The sequence below is a fragment of the Bos indicus genome, chromosome 20, assembly GCF_029378745.1.
Source record: "Bos indicus isolate NIAB-ARS_2022 breed Sahiwal x Tharparkar chromosome 20, NIAB-ARS_B.indTharparkar_mat_pri_1.0, whole genome shotgun sequence".
NCBI lineage: Eukaryota > Metazoa > Chordata > Mammalia > Artiodactyla > Bovidae > Bos > Bos indicus.
Genome location: NC_091779.1, coordinates 19,965,567 through 19,993,455, shown reverse-complemented (window position 1 = coordinate 19,993,455; position 27,889 = coordinate 19,965,567). Strand labels below are relative to the sequence as shown.

The following is a 27,889-nucleotide window of genomic DNA, read 5'->3' as shown; positions in this document are numbered from 1 at the left end:
AGCAAGCTTTCTGAAGTGTCCTCATTCCGTTGTAGGAACAGGTTCTTCTTTCCTAGTTTATCTCACTTGACAGGACTGTTAACGTCAGTGGCCCTGCCTGCTCGGTTTTTCTCCAAAATGGGTTCCCAGGGAAAAGATTTATGGGTGGCAAGAACAACAATTTTTTAAAAATCTGCACGAGGTAAAACAATTCTGTAGATTAAAAGAAAGTGAAAGTGAAGTCGCTCAGTCGTGTCTGACTCTTTGGGACCCCATGGACTATAGCCTACCAGGCTTCTCCGTCCACTGGGATTTTCCAGGCAAGAGTACTGGAGTGGGTTGCCATTAAGGAGAGACATGAGAGTAGGATGCTTTCTGTGCAACTACTGTGTACCGATCCTGCTCTACCGACCCATGGAATTTAATTCTGATGCCTCTGCATTAAATGGATGCTCATAGTCCCATCCTAAGGTAAAGAACTGGGTTCAGAGAACTTGAGTAACTCATTGGCAGTCATGCCCTTGGCAAGTGGCAGAATTTAGTGGTTTCCAAAAATGCCAGGCTGTGACCTGGTTCTTGCCCAACAGAATGAATGTTCACTGGCCTTTGTGAAGAAGAGAATAAACATGAACCAAGGAGTGAGTTTTTTTAAAAAAGACACATTAAAAAAAAAAAAGAAGCTAACTGTACTCCTTTGGAAGACTCATTTATTATGAGAATATGTGCCACTCTCTTTATAAAATAAGTCAAGTGAAACGCCTTTGGAAAATAAAATGATTGTGTATATCGATGGGAATTTCCTTGTTAAATAAATAAAGTCATTTATCTGACAAAGTAAGCGCTTAGTAACCCGGTGTCAGTCCCCACATGGCTTCTGAAGTTTTATTGAGTCACGAACTCCCAAGGCATGAAAATGAGCAGTGGAGCTGGATTTAAACCCAGGCTTTAAATACTATTTCACTTTTACTGCACCATGCTGCTTTCTGCATGCACAAATAGATTCAGACTCTTCTGAAGCCCCATAGAAGTCCATATTCTAGATTCTAGAACAGCACGGCCCAACAGGTGTTTGCAGCGGTGGAAATGTTCTCTTTCTGTGCTGTCTAAGTATCTACCAGCCACAGTGGCTACTTACGGCTCAAAATGTGGCTAGGGCAACTGAGGAACTGAAGGCCACTTTTATTGAATTTTAATTAATTTAAATTAAGAGAAATCTGTCACCTGTGGCTAGTGACTTCTCATCTCAACTGGTGCAGCTCTTGAGCAATTTTTACAAAACTTCAGTTACAAATTTTCCAAGGAAGACAATGTTTTATATAACCAAAAAAAAAGTCTACTCTAAGCTTAAGGGCAAAAAAGCACTGATATATTAACATAACAGAAAATTTTGATTATTTGGCAAAGAGCCTAAGTGGAAAGATCTGCCCAAGTGCCCATCAAGATTTTCCACCCCGGAAAAGGAAATAAAGATTTTAGTTCAACTGCTTTAATTTTTCTGTTCTCACCTAGAGACTACTGTACCTGCCAGCAAATGCCAAATGAGTGGTTCAGCCACAGCTGTTGGTCGATATCACTATGTTCAAGGTCAAGATACCTGGATTCCAACTCACGTTGTGCATGTGTGTGTGTGTGCATGTGTGTGTGTGCATGCTGAAAAGACACACTTTTGAGCAGAATTTTGTGATTTCTAAAAGTGAGCTAATAATACTTTCTCATTTCCTTACATGATTGTTTTGAGGATCAAGTATTGAACTTCACGGGAGAAGGCTATGGCAACTATAAAAATTATACAGATGCTGCTGCTGCTAAGTTACTTCAGTCGTGTCCGACTCTGTGCGACCCCATAGACGGCAGCCCACTAGGCTCCCCCATCCCTGGGATTCTCCATGCAAGAACACTGGAGTGGGCTGCCATTTCCTTCTCCAATGCATGAAAGTGAAAAGTGAAAGTGAAGTCGCTCAGTCGTGTACGACTCTTTGTGACCCCACGGACTGCAACCTACCAGGCTCCGTCCATTGGATTTTCCAGGCAAGAGGACTGGAGTGGGTTGCCATTGCCTTCTCCATACAGATGCCAGGCAAGTGTAAGAATAAATTCTTATATACAGTTCAGTTCAGTCTTTGAGTCGTGTCTGACTCTTTGCGACCGCATGGACTGCAGCACGCCAGGCTTCCCTATCCATCACCAACTCCTGGAGTTTACTCAAACTCATGTCTGTTGAGTCAGTGATGCCATCAACCATCTCATCCTCTGTTGTCCCCCTCTCCTCTTGCCTTCAATCTTTCCCAGCATCAGGGTCTTTTCAAATGAGTCAGCTCTTCGCATCAGGTAGCCAAAGTATTGGAGTTTCAGCTTCAACATCAGTCCTTCCAATGAATATTCAGGACTGATTTCCTTTAGGATGGACTGGTTGGATCTCCTTGCAGTTCAAGGGACTCTCAAGAGTCTTTTTCAAAACCACAGTTCAAAAGCATCAATTCTTTGGCGCTCAGCTTTCTTTATAGTTCAACTCTCACATCCCATACATGACCACTGGAAAAACCATAGCCTTAACTAGACGGACATATACATCACTTCCCAAAGAGTCTACTGACAGTAAAATCACAAAGGGTGAAACGTGGTAAACCTTGTAAAAATCCTGAACTTAAACTGATAACTCTGAGGTTTGTTTGTGAACCTTTATGGCATACTTTCACCACTCTTAGAGTGCTCCTGTGTCTGGAGAGCCGGGTTATAGGCAAGCTGTCTGTCTGGGAAACATCAGGTTCCTTTCCTAGAGAAATACTACAGATGGGCTGCCTGTGTACTAAGTTGCTCAGTCATGTCTGACTCTTTATGACCCCCATGGATTGTAGTCCTCCAGGCTCCTCTGTCTACAGGATTCTCTAGGCAAGAATACTGGAGTGGGTTGCCATGTCCTCCTCCAGGGCATCTTCCTGACCCAGTGATCAAACTCATGTCTCTTATGTCTCCTGGGTTGGGAGGCGGGTACTTTACCACTAGTACCACCTGATGAGCTACCTTCAAACAAATGTAAGGCAAACAAACAAAAAACAGTGAAACATGTAGGAAATTTTACCTACTCTCTATAGTAGGTGGGAAAAAATGAATGGGGACTCAATATACTGAAGATAAATATGAACATAAAAAGACATAAAACAAAAGTATGTTGTTAACATGCAGAATTAACTCTGATTAGTTGCAAAAAGTTCTTTTCCCAACTGCCTTCTTTTTTTTTTAGTTTCTGTAAAAATAAACTCATAATTGAAAATAATAATGACTGAATGAAGGTTTTACCAAAAAAAATCACCACAGAGACCTTTAGATAACACATAAACCATAATGCTTGTTTTCTGATTTTTCTGGCAAAAACCAAAAATGAAACAAAGGAGCAAAAAAAATAAGCAGCCAAACAAAATGGCCCTGATGCACAGAACAAATTCAGTCTGAAATTCTCTAAGTCCCAAAGGAAAAATCAATGTTGAGACACAGAAACATGAGATCTGTATGCAGCCCTGTTCTCCCTGGAAAGAAAACTGGGAGCCCAGAGGACTTGGCCTTGGGACCATTGATAACATTTTTTGGCACGCGATGTCAGGCACTGAACTGCTTAAATGATCTCTTGTCACGGTGCAGACTCCAACATTGGCAGATATGCCAGCAGATGGCCTTTTTGTTCTGCTTTTAACTTCTCTACTTGCATGGACAGTTTGTAGGAGTTAAGGTCCCACATACGTCTAGAGGTTGACTATCCAGAGCATGTGTGCTTAGTCACTCTTCCATGTCCGACTCTTTGCAACCCCATGGACTGTAGTCTGCCAGGCTCCTCTGTTCATGGGATTTTCCAGGCAAGAATATGGAATGGGTTGCCTTTTTCTCTGCCAGGGAATCTTCCTGACCCAGAGATCAAACCCCTGTTTCCTGTGTTTCCTGCATTGATTTGTCAGCGGGTAGATTTTTTTTTTACCACTGAGCCATGTCAATGACAAGTAAGTTTTATTTATCTAAGATTAAGAAAACCCTGAAGTCTTAAGACAATGAATGGAAAGCTGACACAAAAGTCTGAGAGAAATCTCAACAGGCAGATGGAATAAATCGGGGTATTTCTTCAGTGAATCTATACCTCAAGCATGCCACAAAGTGCTATGAATCTGATAACAAAACCCAGTGTTCAATAGTCCTGATTTTTTTTTTCTGAAGAAAAAACACAGATCTGGTTGAAGGCTCTTTATTTCCTATTTGTAATAGCATATTTTAAAATTTTCATCTTACAGGGATTTAGTGAGCATGACTTAATCCCTAGTGTATTTTATCTCATGAAGCACATCATATAAATGTTCCAATAGTGTGATTATATTTCCTTATATGGTGCATAAAACTGTACAGATGACATTGAGATCAACTCACTAAGGATCTAAGACTGACAAACACAATCAATATTTAAAAGAAATGATGTGTAAATGGAAAGAGGAATTTATACAGGAATCTCAATAATGACTGGGTAAGTCTGCTTTTCTGTCTGGGTAAGAATCTAGATTTTTTTTTCATGACAAGAATGTATGATCCAAACAAAATTCTTTGACTTGTTGTCATGGATCTATGGTATCTTCAAGCAATACCCAGATATGGAATAGGTACGGTCAGTATTTGCTGAATGAGTAAAAGCATGAAACTCTCATTCAAAAATGCAGCCAATTGTTAATAATACCTTTATTTAGAATGTGGTAAAAGACACAGATTGGTTACCTCCGTTAGAAATCAAATTTATTCTTTCCCCGATCTATCCACTTCATTCCCACAACTCACTGTCAAGATTTAAAGTTCAGGAAATTGTAATTTTATAATGCTAGAGAGTGGTTTTGATTTTAGTTTTCTTTAGCTTGAATCAAGATGGCTAGGAGAAATATCAATAACCTCAGATATGCAGATGACACCACCCTTATGGCAGAAAGTGAAGAAGAACTGAAGAGCCTCTTGATGAAATTGAAAGAGGAGAGTGAAAAAGTTAGCTTAATGCTCAAAATTCAGAAAACAAAGATCATGGCATCTGGTCCCATCACTTCATGGTAAATAGATGGAGAAACAGTGGAAATAGCGGCTGGCTTTATTTTCTAGGCTCCAAAATCACTGCAGATGGTGACTGCAGCCATGAAAGTAAAAGACGCTTACTCCTTGGAAGGAAAGTTATGACCAACCTAGACAGCATATTCAAAAGCAGAGACATTACTTTGCCAACAAAGGTCAGTCTAGTCAAGGCTATGGTTTTTCCAGTGGTCATATACGGATGTGAGAGTTGGACTATAAAGAAAGCTGAGTGCAGAAGAATTGATGCTTTTGAACTGTGGTGTTAGAGAAGATTCTTGAGAGTCCCTTTGACTGCAAGGAGATCCAACCAGTCCATCCTAAAGGAAATCAGTCCTGAATGTTCATTGGAAGGACTGATGTTGAAGCTGAAACTCCAATATTTTGGCCACCTGATGCGAAGAGCTGACTCATTTGAAAAGACCCTGATGCTGGGAAAGATTGAAGGTGGAGAGGAGAAAGGGACAACAGAGAATGAGATGGTTGGATGCCATCACTCTATGGACATGAGTTTGAGTAAACTCTGGGAATTGGTGACGGACAGGGAGGCCTGGCATGCTGCAATCCGTGGGGTCACAAAGAGTCGGACACAACTGAGAGACTGAACTGACTGACTGAGTATATAGAGCAAAGAGTGTTGGGATAAAAAAGCAAGCGGGAGGCCCTGGGCCCAGTATCTATAACTGATAGAACTCGATACTCTTGTGTAATGGCCATTTGTCCCTCACAAGAAATAAGAAGACTTCATAATTTTCAACTTGGTTCATTCATTTAGGACCATATTGTACTGAGAGCACTGTGTAGGTTACTGTCACTTTTTCATTGAAGACGGTTTTCAAATTTTCCTAATTTTAGTTGAGTCATTAATTTAATTCACACTTTGCTCTTAGAGGTTATGTTCTTTGTATTCACTGAAAAATAAGCCAGCTCTTCCTTGACCAAGGTTGATTTGAGTTTGCTCCCTAGCAGGAATTTGAGCTCATAAAATTGTACAGTGATCACTTTTCTTATTAAGCTACCATTCTCTCCACATTTTTTAAAAAGTAGATATTACCTTTTGTAAAGTATCAATATTAAGTCTGAGGTCAAAGCTAACTGCATAGTCAATCATTTACAAGTTTCAATAGTTTATCTTCACACTGCCTTTTTCTCTAAGGTTACGGGAGTTGAGGAAAGCTCGGGTGCCTTTTTTTTTTTTTCCCACAATTAAAATTAGAGTTGAAACACTGAGAAGCATCTGAGTATGGAGGAAATTCAAAATATTGTATGCTAAATATTAGGGCAAACTCTCCTAAGGACATAATAGAATTTTAGTAGCCTTAGCATGAAAATAAGGGGTTACTAGTAAGTTTGGTCAATCTCCATTTTTTTCCCCTCTGACTTAAGAACTTTTCATAACTAATATTTATCTCTACATGTTTCCTAAGACCTCAGGATATATCACTTTGGCAGTGATAAGCAAGCAATATTATTAGAACACATAATTAATTTTCTATTTTCAAAGATTGGAGCATAGTGCAAGGATAACTCAAACAAATGTTATAGTAACACATTAAAATGGACTGTTTTTACCCTGTGGCATTAACAAACATGATTATTCAAAACGTCAGAATATTAGAACTTCCTTTTATGATTTTTTTTTTAGTAAGAGATTAGGAATATAAAATGTGTATTCAGCTGCTATTTTTAATTCCTTAATTTAAAAATCGAAAAAGCATATTTAACTAATTTATAAGTATTTTTAGCCATTTATAGATCTCTTGTGTTTTGAGCTAGAAATAAAACAACCCCAGGGACTGGAGAAAGAAGTGGAATTTAAAAAAAAAAAAAATAAGAAAGAAGGTAGCAAAACAGTATTCTAGCAGCCAATGTCGTTAGAATATTCTGTCAATAGACTTCTTGAGATTTAAAGGCTGTGTGAGTTTAGGGTCTGTATCAATACCCTAATAACAATAATAATGATAGTAACTTGCCAACCTCCAAGGACTGGTAGAGGAATCCCAGGTTATCTGGCTCACTACCAAAATAATATCACTCTTGGCAAAAAAAACAAAAAAAAAAAACAAAAAACTATTTTGTCTACCTGAGGTAAAGAATAGGATAAATTATCAATTCTAGAGCTCATCCAGAAGTTCACGACTGTGAATCTACTGAATTTTCTCCTTTCTCTTAACAAAATATCTTTTCACACAGAGATTTGATTTAACTCCAATCCTAAGAATATGAATAAATAACTTAAATAAGAGGTTCTTAAACTTTCTCAATTCATGACACTCTTAATATTTCAGTAATTTATATCCTTGGTGGCTCAGTAGTAAAGAATCTGCCTGCAATGCAGGAAACTGCCTGAAATATAGAAGACGCGGGTTTGATCCCTTGGTCAGGAAGATTCCCTGAAGAAGGAAATGGCAACCCCCTGTAGCATTTTTGCCTTGGAAATCCCATGGACAGAGGAGCCTGGCAGGCTACAGTCCATAGGGTCACAAGAGTTGGACAGGGCTTAGTGACTAAAACCACCAAACTACCACCACCACCAATTTTCTACAGCACCCCACCGGCCAAAAGAAATAAGTAACAGTGGAAATTATTAAGAGTTCAGTTCAAAGTATTTAACATGGTTCTGTCTCAACAACTGAGCACCCGTTGGAAGACTAGAACTTCTCACTTGGGAAGAAGCTTCACACTGCCTCCCTCGCTTCCTGCTTCACACTGATTTTCTGCGATGCTTGCTTCTTATCACAATTATCAACAACCCAGTTTTGCAAAGATATGATGTCACTGAACAAAAATTAATGATCCAAAGTTGAAAATGGAAACGATTTCAAGCTGTTCATTCTGTAGGTGACTGACAGATGTTTCTGTGTTTCCCTTGAAAATTTCAAGTATCTGTCACACCCATGTGAGCTCCCTGTGGTGGCTCAGGATACCTAAGCCACTCTGGCCCTAGAGTAATTACTCTTATACCATCGACTAAGAGGTAAGAACACTTCCTCAGTTGGGAAAACTCAGGAAATGGGCAAGGAGTTACCTGAACACAGCTCCTTTCTATATTTACCTAATGGTAGAGGACTTCTAAGGGGCTTCCCAGGTGGTGCTAATGGTAAAGGACCTCCCGCCAATGCAGGAAACATAAGAGATGTGGGTTCGATCCCTGGGTCAGGAAGATCCCCTGGAGGAGGGCATGGAAACCCACTCCAGTATTCATGCCTAGAGAATCCCACGGACAGAGGAGCCTGGCAGGCTACGGTTCACAGGGTAGCAAACAGCTGGACACAACTGAAGCAACTTAGCACACATGTGCGCAGAGCACTTTCAAATGGCAGATCAAGGTTAGAAAAGACAAAGATGCTCATTAGCGTTAACAAGATCTAAAAATCTAGTTATGTGGAGCTACAAACTTTTCATACAGATCCAGTGAGGACTAGAATCTTTGTAATGCAACATTTCTTTTTATTTTCAGAGATAGCTCAGTAAGACCAATGAAGAATAATGTAACCTGCCTGTAATAAAAATGAATAGATATGTAAGCAATCATTCTTCCTTTTTCAAATTCAGTACTAGAGGCTACATCACCTCTACTCAATAGTCACAGGAAAAGACCAAGAGCAGCTACAACCGAAAACTCACAAAGGCTCAAGAGATGGTGAGGGACTTGCTAACTGCTAACTGGTAAGGATGCTGAACCCGAACTCCAATACTGTGGCCACCTGATATGAAGAACCGACTCACTGAAAAAGACTCTGATGCTGGAAGATTGAAGATGGGAGGAGAAGGGGATGACAGAGCATAAGGCGGTTGGATGGCATCACCAACGCGATGGACATGAATTTGAGTAGGCTCTGGGAGTTGGTGATGGACAGGGAGCCCTGGTATGCTGCAGTCCATGGGATCGCAAAGAGTCAGACTCAACTGAGCGAGTGAACTGAACTGAACTGAAGGAAAGGACAGAAATTTGACATGGGGTTGGGGGATAGTGACTCCTGGCTGGGAGAATGACCACATGGGACACTGCAAAGGCTGTTCAGTGAGATCGTGTATTTCTATATGGTGACAGGGACTAATTAGCTAGACCACCAAGTGTGCCCTAGCTTTTTATGGTACATCGGGTCCACTCACCTCCTCCTCACTGCCCCTCCACACCTCCCCCATATGTATCAGTATGTAAGTACAAGTAAAGGGCTAATTAGATTACCTAGATTCTCTGTATTACTGTTTATTCAACAGAAGATGGGGGACTAGAGGTCCATTATACAGATGAACTGAAAAATGTTCTTTTTTGCATTATTATTGGGGCATAATTGCTTTGCAATGTTGTATTAGCTTCTGCTCTACAATGAAGTGGATTAGCTACCTTTATATATACATCTCCTCCCTCTTGGACCTCGCCTCTCATTGCACCCATCACAGAGCACAGAGCTGGGTTTCCTGTGCTTTATAGCAGGTTCCTACCAGCTATCTATTTGACACATGTACTCCAGTATTCATTGCAGCTCTATTTATACTAGATAGGACATGGAAACAATCTAAATGTCCAATAACAGGTGAACAGATAAAGAAGAAGATGTAGTATATATACACAATGGAATATTAGCCATAAAAAGGAACAAAACTGGGTCATGTCTGTAGAGACACAGATGAAGTGTTTGTCATACAGAGTGAAGTAAGTCAGAGAAAAACAAATGTCATATATTAACACGTATGTGTGGAATCTAGAAAAATGGTACAGATGAACCTATTTCCAGGGCAGGAATAGAGGCACAAACGTAGAGAATAGACCTGTAGACCCCGTATGGGGGTGGGGAAAGGGCAGGACATACTGGGAGATTAGGACTGAAAACTGCTTTGAACTGATATGGTTTGACTGACAGTTTGTATTCAATAAACTCTTAGTTTTATGATTAAATTCTGTTTTTCTTGTCAGTGATAATATTCCTGTTACTTTCCTCAGTGGCTCATATCTGACTATTGGCGAATGCAAATAACACTACAGCATTAGATCAAGAGCAACAGCAGAAGTAAACATTATCCAGAAATTAAAGTAGTTTTAAATGCATTTTGAAGAATTTAAGAGGGAAAAACTACATATCTTTTATGCACTTATCCATGTATTCTGTAATTTTCTCCATGTTTCTTCATGACAGCACATGGGTAACCTTCTGTTATACCACTTATTTTGTAAGTAGTATTTCCTACTTTTATAAAATACTTGTTTACGCTTTATGATAGTTCAAGTTTACTTTTTATGTATTTATTTCTTTAGTGTACTCATGATAATCATTAAGAATTTACCTATGTCTTATGGTTCCAAATAGGAAAAGGAGTACGTCAAGGCTGTATATTGTCACCCTGCTTATTTAACTTATATGCAGAGTACATCATGAGAAACGCTGGGCTGGATGAAGCACAAGCTGGAATCAAGATTGCCCGGTGAAATATCAATAACCTCAGATATGCAGATGACACCACCATTATGGCAGAAAATGAAGAGGAACTAAAGAGCCTCTTGATGAAAGTGAAAGAGGAGAGTGAAAAAGTTGGCTTAAAACTCAACATTCAGAAAACAAAGATCATGGCATCTGGTCCCATCACTTCATGGGAAATAGATGGGGAAACAGTGGAAACAGTGTCAGACTTTATTCTTTTGGGCTCCAAAATCACTGCAGATGGTGATTGCAGCCATGAAATTAAAAGACGCTTGCTCCTTGGAAGGAAAGTTATGACCAACCTAGACATCATATTCAAAAGCAGATACATTACTTTGCCAACAAAGGTCTGTCTAGTCAAGGCTATGGTTTTTCCAGTGGTCATGTATGGATGTGAGAGTTGGACTGTGAAGAAGGCTGAGCGCCGAAGAATTGATGTTTTTTAATTGTGGTGTTGGAGAAGACTCTTGAGAGTCCCTTGGACTGCAAGGAGATCCAACCAGTCCATCCTAAAGGAGATCAGTCCTGGGTGTTCATTGGATGGACTGATGCTGAAGCTGAAACTCCAATACTGTGGCCACCTCATGCGAAGAGCTGACTCATTGGAAAAGACCCTGATGCTGGGAGGGATTGGGGGCAGGAGAAGGGGATGACAAAGGATGAGATGGCTGGATGGCATCACTGACTTGATGCACGTGAGTCTGAGTGAACTCCGGGAGTTGGTGATGGACAGGGAGGCCTGGCGTGTGCAATTCACGGGGTCGCAAAGAGTCGGACACAACAGAGTGACTGAACTGAACTGAACACACCATGGGCTTGTCCCTGGCTTCCATCTAAACCCCAATTGTTTCACCTTTGCTAAAGCTGGAAGATATGACTTTCAACCTGGTTCTTCATCCATCCAATATTACATATTATTATCTATGGGGTTTTCCAGCAATTTTCTTTCTAGTATTCTTATCCTATTCTCTTTCTATATTTTTTAGGTTTGGGGGCCATACCACAAAGCTAGTGGTATCTTAGTCCTTCAACTAGGGATAAACCTGGGCCCTGGCAGTTAAAGTGCTGAATCCAAACCACTGACTGCCAGGAAATTTCCTCTTCTCTTTATAATTGCAGTGTGGCTCTTTTAAAGTCTCCCCCCTATTCTTAAGCTGCCCCATCCTCTTTCCTTTAGTTATCAATGGCTATACTTTCTTTTTTTTTTTTTTTTACTGAAGTACAGTTGATTTATAATGTTGTACCAATCTCTGCTATATAGCAAAGTGACTCAGTTATAGACATATACTCTTTTTTATACTTCCTACTTGCATGAAAAAGTAGATATCATAAACCATCAATTCTCTAAATATTTCACCCATCCAGCTCCAAATTTATATTTCCTCTTTTCACTTTTTTTCATCATTGTAAAGAATGCAGTACTTGTCTGTATTACTTTTCCAAGGTTAGTTCCTTCACTTGAGCTCATGATCATACTTTCGGTAGCAGCTACAACTCCATATTTAACCCTTTTGTCCCTCAGCTTACCTGTTCTGAATTAAAAGAATAAATTCCCTTGAACTCAATTTTCTCTCAAGCAACTTTAATTCTCTTTTCCCTTTTACTTACTAACCTTTTAAAGAGATGCTTGCACTTGCTGATGTCTCCACTTTCAGTTCAGTCCTCCACTAATTCTATTCTTCCAATTCTACTATCCCACTAAGATGCTTCTTCCAGTGGTCCTCCCAAACTTAGTCACTGCAAACAGTAACTGGTTCTTCGATTTTCTCCTGATCCTCTGCAGTGTTGTTTCTCTGTCCTTTTTCTTTAACTGTTGTCTTGTTCCTCCTACAGCTCCAGCCCCATTGTGTAAAAGTCAAATTCCTTATGCTGTCTACTTTCTACCCTGTCCCTATGTCAACATCATTGTTCATTTACAAGTTTGGGGTCAAAACTTCAGCATTCTCTTTGGTTCTCCTTGCCCACTGGTTGTCTCCCTACACACACACACACATACACACATACACACACACACACACACACACACACACACACAGCCTCTTGCCTCTGGATTAAACTGTCATCCCACCCCAACTCCCTTGCGCACACACACACACACACACACACACACACAGCCTTGCCCACTGGTTGTCTACACACACACACACACACACACACACACACACACACACACACACACACACACACACACACACACACACCCTTGCCTCTGGATTAAACTGTCATCCCACCCCAACTCCCTTGCGCGCGCGCACACACACACACACCCCTTGCCTCTGGATTAAACTGTCATCCCACCCCAACTCCCTTGACCTGGGCCTCCATCGCATTAAGCCTGTTTTGCTTCTATGAATTTCAGCATGAACTCTTTCCCTGTAATCACTTCACTTTACTCAATCACTCAACAATAGAGCAATCAGAAGCAATAAAAACAAGAATGGGATCACGTGACCCCAGCTAAACACCTCTGTGATTGATTCCAGTCTTTCTCTCTTGCCACGTTTTCCTACCCACACCAATCAAACTGTCACTCTTTAACTGAGCCATGATTATCCTCGCCCCACATTATCCAAATGTTGCCCTCTTGGCCTGGCTCTCCCTGGCTGGCAAACTCTCCTTCTCCTCTCCTTTTCTCTTGTAGTTTTGTAAATGTCTCAAGGATGGTGCTTCTCACATTTTATGATGAAACTCTCAACTGTCAGCCCTCCTGCCCTGCCTCTCCTCCTACCCCATGCAGACTGGAAGCAATGATACACCTAGTTGCTCAGTAAGCATTTTTATTATGTGTGAATAAATGACCATCTTAAATTTCAAACCTAAGAAAACAAGACAAAGATAACAGAAATGGGACCAATGGGAAAAGGAGGTTGTTTTGTAATGAAGAAGAGTGGACACCATCAATACAATGAATTAATGATGAATATGGACTAATTGGGGCCTCCCAGATGGCTCAGTGGTAAAAGAATCTGCCTGCCAATATAGGAGATGCTGGTTTGACCCCTGGGTTGGGAAGATCCTCTGGAGGAGGAAATGGCAACCCTCTGCAGTATTCTTACCTGGAGAATCTCATGGACAGAGAAGCCTGGTGGGCTACAGTCTATGGCATTGAAAAGAGCAGGACACGACTAAGCACGCATGCACTGTGAAGTGTGAAGGAACAGCTGAACAAGGAAGTCTAAATCTCTAGCAGGCAGTGAGGTGTTATAGTTCTGGGGCTCAACTGAGGTTTCAGGGCCAGAGATACTGAGCAGTAAGTCATCTGATGAAAGCTGATAGCTGAACATATACATAAAAAGAATTTTCCAGAGAGTAAAGGGTCTGCCTCTATATGTTGGAGATAATATGTTAAGGGGTGATAAGCAGAATCAGTGAAGAAGAGGGCTCTGAGCAGGAGGGAAGAGAGCACACAACAGTGATGGGAGCTAGATTAAATGCACCTTGTATTTCCTCTGATATCTGGCACCATGACTTCTACTTTATGGGTGACTGACACATATTATTTGAATTGGGATGATTTTCAGAGGTCAATATGAACTAAAGATACAGTGATGGGAGCTAGATTAAATGCACCTTGTATTTCCTCTGATATCTGGCACCATGACTTCTACTTTATGGGTGACTGACACATATTATTTGAATTGGGATGATTTTCAGAGGTCAATATGAACTAAAGATACATTTCAGAATATTAAGGTAACACAACATATAAGGATATACAGCAAGTAGATGTGGATCTTGGAGTGGGTTTGGAAGAATGTGGAGAGATATAATTATGGAAGAAGTTTCACTGCCAAAAAAGCAGATTAAAAAAGGAAAGTAAATTGGGTAGTTTTTGAAAGATGGAGGAGACAGGTGCACAGAGGTAGGTAATGACATACTTTAACCTGTAGCCTGCAAGGACAACAATTAGGACTTAAAAATGTTTTTTCACTAATTATTTGACATAAAACCTGTCATTTCATAACATTATTAGTTATTTGAGATTAAGAACCCTGTCTTAAAGTTTTCTTCTATCTCCTGTAATTGTCAAACAAAGACAGTTACACAATGGGAATTTTGTAATTCAGAACCTGAATCAAAGTGATTGTACTCTAGTTGCTCATTCCTAGGGAGAAGAGAGTATCATCATTTTATAACTATTAATAAACGGCAACAAAGAGCCATTTCATTTCTAGAATCTCATGTAGACCTATTGGGATAACCTAATGACCTGTTAGAATACCAAGAATAACACTAGACATTCAGGGACCCCATACATTCTTCTAAGATGTACTGCAACCTATCCTGAGCTTTTGAGATGGTGCCATGAGAAGATGCTGTTGTTATTGGACGGATGTATATGCAGAAGAGGAAACTGGACATTAACTCTACACAGAGGCCGAGGGATCTTAAATGACAGCAAAGGTACTAAGTAAGAGTCAGGTCCTATTTAGAAGCCTCCAGAAACTAGAAAACTAAAGAACATTAGAGTAAACAGGAATGGAATGTGCTGAGAAAATGAGCTAATGATGGTATGTGATCTGTAAACCAGCTTATCTGTTTTAATTACTTTCCAAGCTGTACCATGTCTTAAACGATATTCAAGACTGTCCAATGTTTTCTTTACTTGCCTCCAGTGATTAATATTCCAAAAACGGTTTAATTTAGGCAACCCTCCACAAAGATCTCTCAAATGAGCCAGCAAACCAGTGCTAACATCTGTACATTAGTGAAGATGCATTCAAAGAGACACACATGCTAATATCATGGGGACTTGCAAACTGAGTTTAAAGCTTTTCAAAATATTCAGAAAGATTCACATGGTTAGGTAGCTAAATCTCAGTCAGGTCCTACACAAATATAAGCTAATGTTTTCAGTGTAAATGCCTCCATTAAAAATTTAATTCTCACTTTCCCCAGACAATGTATTCTCTAGGAAAAATAAATGTCCTACCAAGAGTGAGAGCATATACAAATTCAATCTACTGTTTATCTTCAGTTTATACAATTTTGTCCATCATCCTTTTTAAATTAGAGAATGATGCAGTTGAGCAAACATCATTGGTTCTATCAACTCTAGAGAGAAATTTACTTGGTTTCCTCTAAGAGTTTCTTTGTCCCTTTGCTCAACCTCATACTTACATGTCACTGGCAATGGAGGAGTTCCGGGACATGGACTTTGGTGAGAGGTCATAATCGCTGTCGGAGCGGTACAGGAAGGACTCCCGACGCTGACTGTGGACAAAGTTTGCTTGGAGAATCAGGCCAGATCCCGGGCTGGTCATGGGATCCAAGGGACTCCGCCCTGAAGATGTGCCATTGTCCACATCGAAACTGTCAACAAGGAAGAAAAGGATGACATTGCCGTGAACTGTACGTTGATATTTTTTTTTTTTTTCGTTGATGTTTTAATAAAGGGAGATTTCATTTTAGGAAGTAGGAAACCTAGCAACTGATTCCTTTTGTTAAAAAAATTATAATACCAGAATATACAAAAGAAAAATAACATACCGACTTCATACACTTTTCCTCCCAAGCTTTTGAGTATTTCTGCTAACTGACCAGATGTAAGATACATAGATCGCTCTGAACTCAATTTCAGTTAAAAAGGAACAATTCTGCAAAGACTGGTTCTCCTTAGAAGTCCTTTTATATAGTAATTCACTAAATATTTGGGTTCAATTCAACAAGTGCTCATGACATGTCTAATATCCTTGCTTCCCCAAAGCTGAGCTTCTCTGGAGTAGCTTCTCCACTCCTACCTACATCTATCGAATCACTAATTTCTGTTGTAGCCACTTCCCTCCATCCCCACTGCCAATATATTAAGTTCAAGATTCCATCAATTCTCATTTATATTATTATAAGAGTTTTAAAAGTAGTCTCTCGAATCCATTTTTCACCCGGTATGACTCTCCTCAAAATGTAAACCTGACTACGTAATTCATCAGCTAAAAATCTTTCAGTAGCTCAATGTTGTCCTCAGAATAAAGGTCACATTCCTTGGCTAAACTGACAGAGTCATGGGCATCTGTCCTCAAGGACAATGAGCCCTTTTCCCAGCCTTGACATGCAATACTCTTCCACTGAGCAGTTCACGTTGCCTTCATACTCAACCACCGCCTCCCTGTCGCAGGCTCTCACCACCTAACCTTCTTCTCCCCAGTTACTCGGCACTACACTCTCCTGCCTAAACATTATTCATCCTTGATGACTTAGCCTCCACTTGAAATACTGACTTGATACCCCAGAGCTTCATGAGATGCCCTTCCTCTGCACCCCCAGGACTCGTTCCTACTCTCTACTGGTGGGGTTTATAAGGAGCTGGAAATAATTACCACGTGATCTCCATTCCTAGACTGTGAGCTGAGAATGAAGATTCTAGGTGTTCTAAGCACTCACATGGCACTTCAGAAAAGTGGTTTGAACTAGTGATCAAATGAATGAAAGGCACGATGCTCAGCAATATAGAGTTTAGAGTTTGGGGAGAAAAGAACTACGGAAGCCATTCTTGATATCGCACACTTTATAACCGAGATAAACTTGCCACAGAGTTCTTCTAGTCAAACATCAACCAGTATTAAAATGAAGTCAACTCTTGTGTGTTCCTATAAGAAGAGGATGTTAGCTCCCGATAGCCCAGCAAGTATGTGGTTTAAAAATTTGTTAAATGAGTAAATGAGTGAATGAATTCAAGTTCAGTTGTTATCCATGTTTTCCCCATTACAATCTTTGTCTAAACTATCAACTAGCTAATTTTTAAATATTCTTTTGCTACTGGAGTCATTAATAACAGTATTATGACCCAAAGACTGAAGGCCACAGTGGAAGAATTACCCAGATGCTTGATGTTTCATGAATCACCTATGATTCTATGACCAAATGAGAACACTGACTCTAAACCAATCCATCTAGTAGAAAGTGAGCACGTACACACACACACACAAAGGAAAAACTCAAAATCTAGCTTAGCCAGTCACAAACATGTTTTTCAATTCAAATTTTCTTAGAATTTTGTCACTTTACAGATGCATTTATTTGGTCCTTAAAGGACACTGAGAGATTATCTACTTGAACAGATTCATTTTATAGACGAAGATGCTGCTTGCTGCTGCTAAGTCGCTTCAGTCGTGTCCGACTCTGTGCAACCCCAGAGACGGCAGCCCACCAGGCTCCCCGTCCCTGGGATTCTCAAGGCAAGAACACTGGAGTGGGTTGCCATTTCCTTCTCCAATGCATGAAAGTGAAAAGTGAAAGTGAAGTTGTGCAGTCGTGTCTGACTCTTCGCGACCCCATGGACTGCAGCCCACCAGGCTCCTCCGTCCATGGGATTTTCCAGGCAACGGTACTGGAGTGGAGGTGCCATTGCCAGAAGAGGATACCAGCTCCTAGAAAGGTTAATTGACCAAAATTACCAAGCTAACTGGATTATCTACTAGCCCTGAAGCTCTCCCAGCTATAAGGCATAATCGTGTAAACCACAAATGTGTATTAGCAATGAAAAGAAAGTGCAAGTAGCTCAGTCCAACTCTTCGCGACCCCATGTAACAGTCCATGGGATTGTCCAGGCCAGAATACTGGAGTGGGTAGCCTATCTGTTCTCCAGGAGATCTTCCCAACCCAGGAATCGAACCAGGTCTCCTTCATTGCAGGTGGATTTTTCACCAGCTGAGCTACTAGGGAAGTCCTAGGTGACACCCCAAAACGGACATCTGTTGCACGTGGACAGACACTTCATGCATCTGGGATTTTAGCAATCCTGAGGAAGGCCAGAGGGGAAGGATTTCTAATTATTACAGAGACTTATACCGGATCTCTGGCAAGTTCTTCTTGGATATGCTTAACTCAACAAGCATTTATTAAATACCTACCATGAGCACACTGAGTTACAAAAATAAAGGCAATGAGATTAATCCAGGCAGGGATATCTAAGAAATCTTCAGGGAAGAATGGTATTTAAAGAGGGATTTTGAAGGCATTCAGTATACAGTTGAAAGACATGGAAGACCTCTGCTTGGGGAGAGGATAAGGGGTGATTTCTGCTCTAAGGAGATAGTCATGGCAGCTCTTCAGCATGAGGAGGTTTTAATGTGAACATATAAAACAAATGTTTACGCTGATTTCCCTTCAATATTAAAATGTGCTTACTGTTTTAAAAAATAAACGATAAGTACCCTTTTCACACTATGCAGAAACGGAAGTATAAGAGCTATAGGAGCATGGTTTGTGGTTCCGTTTTTCTCAGTTCACCTGAGGAAATACCAGTATTACTCCCAAATCATTAATTTGTTTTATTATGATTTAATTTATTATTAATCATTATTTGTTTTATTATGTTTTCAATTAAATCAAGAAAGTCTTAATTTAAAAAATTTCCCCACTGTCAGTTTTGTAACAAATACTGCTAAGTATCTTTAAAATTTTAACCTTTCTTTTTCAGTTATATTACCTATTAACACCAAACATTTATTAATAGGTCATAAAACACTTGATACAGGATAGTCCATGGGCTTTGATAGTTTTCTTTGCAGGTTGTAGTATAACAATTTGTCCACTAGAGGGAGATCATTTTCTTGAGGAAAATCTATTATAAACTTAAAAGTCAAAACTATTTATTTCTTAAAGATTCATGAAAACAACCTTTAAAAAATTTTTTTTAATTCCCTTATAGGTCCATAGGAAGTGATTACCAAATATTGATAAAAACACATTAGCCTAAGAAATATTAATATTAGCTTTACAGCTAAGTCCTGTCAGTCGTGTCCGACTGTGCGACCCCATAGAGGGCAGCCCACCAGGCCTGGCCGTCCCTGGGATTCTCCAGGCAAGAATACTGGAGTGGGTTGCCATTTCCTTCTCCAATTCATGGAAGTGAAAAGAGAAAGTGAAGTCGCTCAGTTGTGTCCAACTCTTCACGCCCCCATGGACTGTAGCCTACCAGGCTCCTCCATCCATGGGATTTTCCAGGCAAGCGTACTGGAGTGGGTTGCCATTGCCTTCTCCATTTACAGATTAAAAATGACCTAAAAATGGTCACTGTTAGTAGGTATTCACTCTTACTTTTTAAAAAATGAGCTCTTTTGTAAATATTAGAACTGAGGATCTTCTCCTAGAAGAGATTTGGTTGAAAACACATCAAGGCAGTAATTCATTCAGCGGATAGCAAATTAACTGAGACTTTATTTAGGCTGAAAATATGGATGATTTCAAATAAACTACTCATTTTTGAAATGTAACTTTATAAACAATGTCATGGTATTATTAATAAAACAAGTAGGAGATGAGGTGTAACCCTAACCTTAGATGTTGGTACCAAAGAGGTCAGTTGTGAATTTGCCAAACACATTCTTTGGCAAACACTTCAATATAATGAATCCTCCTTTGACTCACTGCCAACTAGATGGAGTCCAAGGATAAGACTGGACTGCAAGGAGATCCAACCAGTCCATCCTAGAGGAAATCAGTCCTGAATATTCACTGGAAGGACTGTGCTGAAGCTGAAACTCCAATACTTCGGCCACCTGATGCGAAGAACTGACTCATTGAAAAGACCCTGATGCTGGGAAAGATTGAAGGTGGGAGGAGAAGGGAGATGACAGAGGATGAGATGGTTGGATGGCATCACCGACTCAATGGACATGAGTTTGGGTAAACTCCGGAGTTGGTGATGGACAGGGAGGCCTGGTGTGCTACGGTTCATGGGGGCGCAAAGAGTCGGACACAGCTGAGAGACTGAACTGAACTGAAGGATAAGATTAGCAGAAGTTTGGGAAAGTAAGTACAGAGGTAGGGAGAGTGAGAATATCTGAGTATAATGACGATGGTGAGAATAATAATCACAATGATAATAAAACATCTAGAACACTCTCCAGGAATTGTGCTGTGTTATATATACGGTACCTCATTAAATCCCCACAATAACCCTTTGAAGTGGGCACTATATTTTCCATTTGACCAATGAGGAATCTCTGTCACAAAGAACTGACTCTTTGTTAAGTGACACATTCAAAGCCATACAGTTTCTAAGTGGGTTTTAAACTCAAGCTTTCTGATTTCAGGGCCTGGGAATGTCTCTACTGCAAAGATGCCTGTTATTTGTTACAAAAATAGGAAAAAAAAAATATCTTAGCTTCCTAACCTCGAAAGAATTTCAAATGTTAACTCATTGAAAGTAACATTCTGATCAATTTATGGATCAAGCATGCCAAGGCTAATTCTGGGGCTTGGTCTTTATGAGCCTCAGTTTTGGAATTCTAAGATCCCTATTTTCCCAGTTATGAACACAGTGGGAAGGCGTAAGAGTCTCTGTTACAACCCCTGTGGTAGGTTTCTTTCCAGAGTCTGCAAGCTCATTTGGAACAGGGAGGGTTGGTGAGTCTGCAGAAGGTAGAGGGGTGGTAAAGAGTTGTGGCCCTGCCAGCCTGCTGCAATCAGAATGCTGAAGGCTGTGTGCACTTGGCACTACTCATGACCATTCACTCCACTCAGGACCCTTTCTGTGGAACCTGCCAACAACAACAAAAAAACCCCAAAGAGTATACAAGCAAATTGACCAACCAACCAAACTGCTCCCCAGCTCTCTACATTGTTCTGAATCAGCACAATTACTGGACTACATGTCCTGATCCACTTTCCACTTGGCCTCCTTCGCTATTCCCACACTTTGTGTTTCCTGACCTTGCAATCACTGGTCCACTTAGGGCCATTTCTCTTCTTTTTTTGCCTGATTTTAGACCCTGCTCCTCTGGTTTATGCATTTTGCATCTCTTCTTGCCCATAATGTGGAATCTTTCCTGAATCATGGTTCTGCTGTTTTCATGGATGAATAGCTCATCTCATGTTGCCTGGCCATCAGGACTTTATACTCGACGCTGATCCCCGGCAAGGAGCTGGATGGAGGTGAGCCACATGAGGAGTCCAGTGGGGCCACTTCAGGGAGCCCCGATGTAAAGATGTCCCATTTCCGAAGCAGCTCTGAAGAGCTCCAACAGGGAAGACCCTGGAGGGAACCCAGTAGCTGCTGAATGCTGGAGGGAACCCTGAAAGCCTCCACTCATGCCAGGAACATCTCAGAGCTGCTTCTGTCACTTTGTATTAACATCAAGGGTGCACTGACAACAGAGATCTTCCCACTGGGAGGTGGGAGATAACCAAAAATATTCTAGGACATTCACTTGGGAATTAGAAAGCAAAGCAAAGTTCAGTCGCTCAGTCATGTCCGACTCTTTGCAATCCCATGAACCACAGCATACCAGGCCTCCCTGTCCATCACCAATTCCCGGAGTCCACCCAAACCCATGTCCATTGGGTCAGTGATGCCATCCAACCATCTCATCCTCTGTTGTCCCCTTCTCCTCCTGCCCTCAATCTTTCCCAACATCAGGGTCTTTTCAAATGAGTCAGCTCTTCGCATCAGGTGGCCAAAATATTGGAGTTTCAGCTTCAACATCAGTCCTTCCAATGAACATTCAGGACTGATTTCCTTTAGGATGGACTGGTTGGATCTCTTTGCAGTCCAAGGGACTCTCAAGAGTCTTCTCCAACACCACAGTTCAAAAGCATCAATTCTTCGGTGCTCAGCTTTCTTTATAGTCCAACTCTCACATCCATACATGACCACTGGGAAAACCATAGCCTTGACTAGACGGACCTTTGTTGACAAAGTAATGTCTCTGCTTTTTAATATGCTGTCTCAGTTAGAAAACATGGTCTAAATTTTAAATCATGGTTCTACCACTTTTCTAGTTGTATGCTCTTAGGCAGTTACTGTACTAAGGCTCCATTTCCTGATAAGGACAATTACAGTATCTAGTTTTAGGGCCCTATGTAATGTTTAGAAAGCATTCAGCACAGTGCCTGGCAGCTAGCACCTTCCCAATATATAGGATCTATTGTTACTTTAACTGTTATCACTCTTTTGCTTTGAGGGGGACTTTCCATCCAGATTGTTCCTGAGCATGCTGCCTTGGGAAGAACCTACTGCGGAGGGTGGGGTAGGGGAGAGAGGGAACTGAGAGCTGGAATCGGCCTTGGCAATCAATGCGGTGACAGGTGCTGGAGCCAGATCGCTCTCACAACTTGAGCTGCTTTTACAACTTAGCTGTGTGTCTCCACCCCACTCTGTAATTCCAGTGTGATAACATCCGGGGAGAGGGTGGAGACTGTTGATTTTTCTCTAGATATTCCTCACTGAAGAAAAAGAACAATTTCCTGCTAGGAACGTGGAAGGCGTGGAAATCCCGACATCCTGGGTGGGGCTCCAGGCAAAAAGAATAAGCAGGAACAGTCCTTCAGATACCAGGCCACTGGGTGTAGCTTGGTACCTATGCTCGCTGCACAATTACACTGCTGTTTATTTTCCTGTACCTGACTCTTTGGCGTATGGTAGCCATGCATTGGCGCTACGATGGAATCCATTTTGGTGCTTTACCGCTCAGGATGAGGGGGCTGATTTGCCCCCAAGCCTAATGAAATATAAGCAGAGTTGGATAATCATTTAAAAATATTTTTTTTCTCTCTATAATAAGTGTTTTACCCACTGTTATCAATACTACTAGGCTATGAAACTGTTTCTAATCAACACCAGTGATATTTTCCATTCAGGAATTTCTTGCAGATCGAGTACCTTGTCTGGAGTAAAGAAAATACTGCTTCTTCCAATTCCCTACCTCAATATTTACTTTGCTAGGGTTATCTATAGAAATGAGATTGTAGAAAATGGCATTTTACAGAGAGGTGCATGAATGGCGATCTTCCTCAAATCAATCCCAAAGCTCCATTTCAAATTTGCACAGGACATCATGAGAGCGCCTAGTATTCAGGACATTAGTAAAGTAGAAAGTAAGTGACGCTGTGCATGTCACCTTGCATAATATGTATATTTGCATGAAGGATGTGTAATTTTACCCTTTGTTTTCACAGATCATTTTTTATAAACAAAGGCCTGACACAAAGGGGAAAGCTGTGCGCTTCTTTATGGGTAAAAATACCAAATGATCTCAGGGAGCATAGTATTTGTTTCTGACATGCCCATGACACTCCTGAGTCACAGAGACCGATAAAGAGACTAAAGTTGAAAACGATGGCGTGAGTTTAATGTTTGGGTTGGAGGCCAAAAGGGATAAGCTGGACTTGCTTTGTAAGTTTTTGCCAAATGGGATGGCAAAAGGCCAATGTTTCTAAAAGGTTCAATCTAAAGTTTAAAAAGCTCAAACTCAGAATTATTTTATTTGAGGTTTATAGGTGATTTATTTAAAAAAATTATTGAAGTATAGTTGATTTATGATGCTGTGTTACTTTCTGCTGTACAGCAAAGTGATGCAGTTATACATATAAATACATACATTTTAAAAACATTCTTTTTCATTATAGTTTATCATGGCATACCATTATAGGACTCTGTGCTATACAGTAAGAGCTGTTGTTTTTCCATTCTATATATAAAGTTTTACATTTATTAACCCCAACCTCCCACTCCATCCCTCCCTCAAACCACTCCCTCTCCACAGCAACCACCAGTCTACTCTCTGTGTCTATGACTCTGGTTCATAGATGCTAAGTCGCTTCAGTCGTGTACGACTCTGTGACCCTATGGACCGAAGGCCGCTAGGCTCCTCTGTCCGTGGGATTCTCCAGGCAGGAATACTGGAGTGGGCTGCCATGCTCTCCTCCAGGGGATCTTCCTGACCCAGAGATCAAACCTGCATTTCCTGTCTCCTGCACTGGCAGGCAGGTTCTTTATTACTAGTACCACCTGGGAAGCTCCTGTTTCATAGACAGGCTCATTTAAATTTGTGTCATATTTTAGAATCCACATATAAGTGATATTATATGGTATTTGTCTCTGTGACTTGTTTCACTTAGTAGGATAATCTCAGCCTCTTCTATCCCTGGTTGTTCCTTGAACACATGTGAGCACTCCCTCCCCAGAGCCTTGGCATTAGCCAGAATATTCTTGACCCAGGTATCAGTCAAATGCCACCTTCATGATGAGATATTCCCAGACTCCTCTATTGAAAATTGCCACTCTAATCTAGCCTTTCCTAGCCTCCTAGTGAGAGAAACTCTTGTATATTGTTGAAGGAAATGTTTGTTGGTATGGTCACTATGGAAAGCAGTATGGAGGTTCTTCAAGAAATTAATAGAACTACCATATGAATCAGCAATTCCAATTCTGGGTATATAATATCCAAAGGAAATAAAACCACTATCTTGAAGAGGTATGTTCATTGTAGCACTATTTATAATAGTCAAGATATGGAAACAGCCTAAGAGCCCAATGACTAAGGAATAGATAAAAGAAATACACACACATATATGGAGTGAATATTATTCAGCTATAAAAAAGAGAAATTCTGCTGCTTATAATAACATGGATGAATTTTGAGGGCAATCACACTAAGTTAATAAGTCAGAAAGAGAAAGACAAATCCTGTACGATCTGATTTATATGCATAATCTAAAAGAAGCCCACGGACAACAGAGAATAGATTAGTGATTGTTGGGGGCTGGGCTCCAAAATCACTGCAGATGGTGACTGCAGCCATGAAATTAAAAGACGCTTACTCCTTGGAAGGAAAGTTATGACCAACCTAGATAGCATATTCAAAAGCAGAGACATGACTTTGCCAACAAAGGTTCATCTAGTCAAGGCTATGTTTTTTCCTGTGGTCATGTATGGATGTGAGCGTTGGACTGTGAAGAAGGCTGAGCGCCGAAGAATTGATGCTTTTGAACTGTGGTGTTGGAGAAGACTCTTGAGAGTCCCTTGGACTGCAAGGAGATCCAACCAGTCCATTTTGAAGGAGACCAGTCCTGGGATTTCTTTGGAAGGAATGATGCTAAAGCTGAAACTCCAGTACTTTGGCCACCTCATGCGAAGAGTTGACTCATTGGAAAAGAGTCTGATGCTGGGAGGGATTGGGGGCAGGAGGAGAAGGGGACGACAGAGGATGAGATGGCTGGATGGCATCACTGACTCGATGGACGTGAGTCTGGGTGAACCCCTGGAGTTGGTGATGGACAGGGAGGCCTGGCGTGCTGCGACTCATGGGGTCGCAAAGAGTCGGACACGACTGAGCGACTGAACTGAACTGAACTGGGGGCTGGGAGAAGGGGGTAAGAGAAATGGGTAATGGTGGTTAAAGGGTAGAAACTTCCAGTAGTAAGATGAATAAGTTCAGGGATATAATGTACAACACTGTGACTATAGTTAATACAGTATAGAATTTGAAAATTGCTAAGAGAGTATATTTTTAAAGTTTTCACCACACACACAGCTGTCACTATTTGAGGTGATGGACGTGTTAAAACCTTATTGTGGTAATCATTTTCCAATATATACAATACAGAATCACTACTTGCACACTTTAGACTTACATAATGTCATATGTCAATGATATCTAAATAAAGCTGCAAAAAAACAAAGGGGCCATAAAAAAATAGGATTTGCCCCCATTTAACAGAATCTGTCTTGAACATCTTCCTGTCTGCCCTCCAGTCAGCCATGGAATCAGGGGTAGGAACCTGGTTTCATGGTACTTTGAGAGTCTGTTTTGAAAAAAGTAATGCCCCCCCAAGTTCTAACTTTTGCAAATTTTACAAAATCTATAACTATGTGCAGTGGTTATTATGCCTCTCTTCTAGAATTTAGAATGGGGCCCAGCCCGTGAAGGGCTCTAAGCTTGATCTTCATTAGCTTCCCTGTGCATTTGAGGCCATAACAGAATGGGAAAGGACAGGGAAACAACGGAAAGACTGAAAATGGGGATGTGGCATCATATTTTCTTCCTAAAAGATATATTATTATTAAGGCTAGTTTTTTCCCTAATTCTTCTTTTTCTTTATTTTTTTGATAGCCAAAAAGTTTCCAAAGCATACCCATACTTTTCATAACTTTGCTTGCAATACGCTTATGCTCCTTCTTCCAGATGAGTGATCCCACCAGGTAGAATGCTAGAATCACTTTGAAGGTCTGAGAAGGATCTATTTTAAACCATATGTCTCTACAGGGATCATGATTTTCTCTTTGAGAAGTGGACTTTAAAACGTGGTTCTCAATCTCATTTCTGGCTATTCACATATTTTGACTTATTAAGAATTAATTTTCAAATGGCTTAATTGGATGAATAATAGTGATCAAATATTATAAGTCCTTTGTGAAAGTATCATTAAATATCATATATTAAGTAGATTAAATGTCTAGATAAGTCTTTAATAACTGAAAACAAAAACTGTAATAGTTCTACCAAAATTACCTTTAAAAATATAATGCAAATCCGACTCTTTGCCACTATTGAATACGAAAATTTATACACCATGTTTTTCTCTGAGTCTGGACTCTCTCTCAAACAGGTCAGGAAACAATTAACCAAGCCATACTATTAAATCTATTTTGGAGAAGTGATATCACTCAGTTTCCAACCTCAATGATCCAAACAGATGGGTTTTTCCACTTTAATGAAAGTGGAAGAGAACAGGGAAGGGCTTCAGAGAGCCGTGTGGCCTGAATTAGATACCATTTCTTCAATTTCACCATGGTAGAGCAATTGTAAGAATGCTCTGATGGTTATACATGATCAGTGCTTTCACAGTTCTTTAAAATATATCACAGAGAATACAGACACAGATGTAAATGTCCACACCAAGCAGCCTATGATTCATTGTGCTATGAACCTACTGATATTTGCTTTCCTTTGTGATTTCTTATATGAGGTGAATTATACGAGCTTGCAAATGATCCTTCAAATGTTTTAAAACATTGGGATGGACTGCCAAACAGCTGTTGGACTGATCCACTCCAACAATGATTTTGAAGAGTAAAGATATATATATTTTTTATATTTCCTTGAAATGGTTTTATAATCCTGACTAAAGACAACACAATGCTGGAAAAACATAGAATTCAACAATCAAAGCCATGAATATAGCAAATTATGCTCGCCATCTGCCAAATTCCAGTCTCTGTTTGTTCCTAGGCAGATAAGAAGTCCTCATTTCTAGGCTTCTTCTGCAGTTAGATTTGGTCATGCAAGGGATATGACCAGAAATCTCACATGCCACTTCCAGGACTGGCTCAGAATTCCTCCTGAGTGCCTGGCTATGGGTTGTTCTTCCCACTTCTAGTTGGATGCTGAAGGTTCTGCAGCGACAAAGGATGGTAGGAACACAAACGAAAGGATCCTGGTCCCCAGATGACAGCAAGGAAGAGAGCTGCCCTGTTTTCCTACACACCACCCTAGATAGTTACTTGGTGAAAAATGAACTGACTTTAAAAAAAAAAAAAGGCACCCCACTGAGGCCCAAGTAAAACTCTGCCTCTTTAAATTCTACTGTCTTGATACCTGGTTGAGATTTTTCTCTTTAATGTTCCTTCGTTGTGCTTATTTTCATGACATTTCTTATCATCTAGTGCTGAAGAAGTGTTG

At 40.4% G+C, this 27,889-nt stretch overlaps 1 protein-coding gene across 20 annotated transcripts in view; it reads right to left on the bottom strand.

The window, feature by feature from the left end:
• The window catches only part of PDE4D (phosphodiesterase 4D), a 1,602,952-nt gene that overhangs the window by 221,088 nt on the left and 1,353,975 nt on the right, over positions 1 to 27,889 (bottom strand). For all 20 annotated transcript variants that reach the window (XM_070774938.1, XM_070774943.1, XM_070774935.1 and 17 more), the window contains one exon: positions 15,606 to 15,797. In XM_070774938.1, coding sequence (XP_070631039.1) covers positions 15,606 to 15,797 — 192 coding nt within the window. The remainder of the gene's footprint in view (positions 1 to 15,605; positions 15,798 to 27,889) is intronic.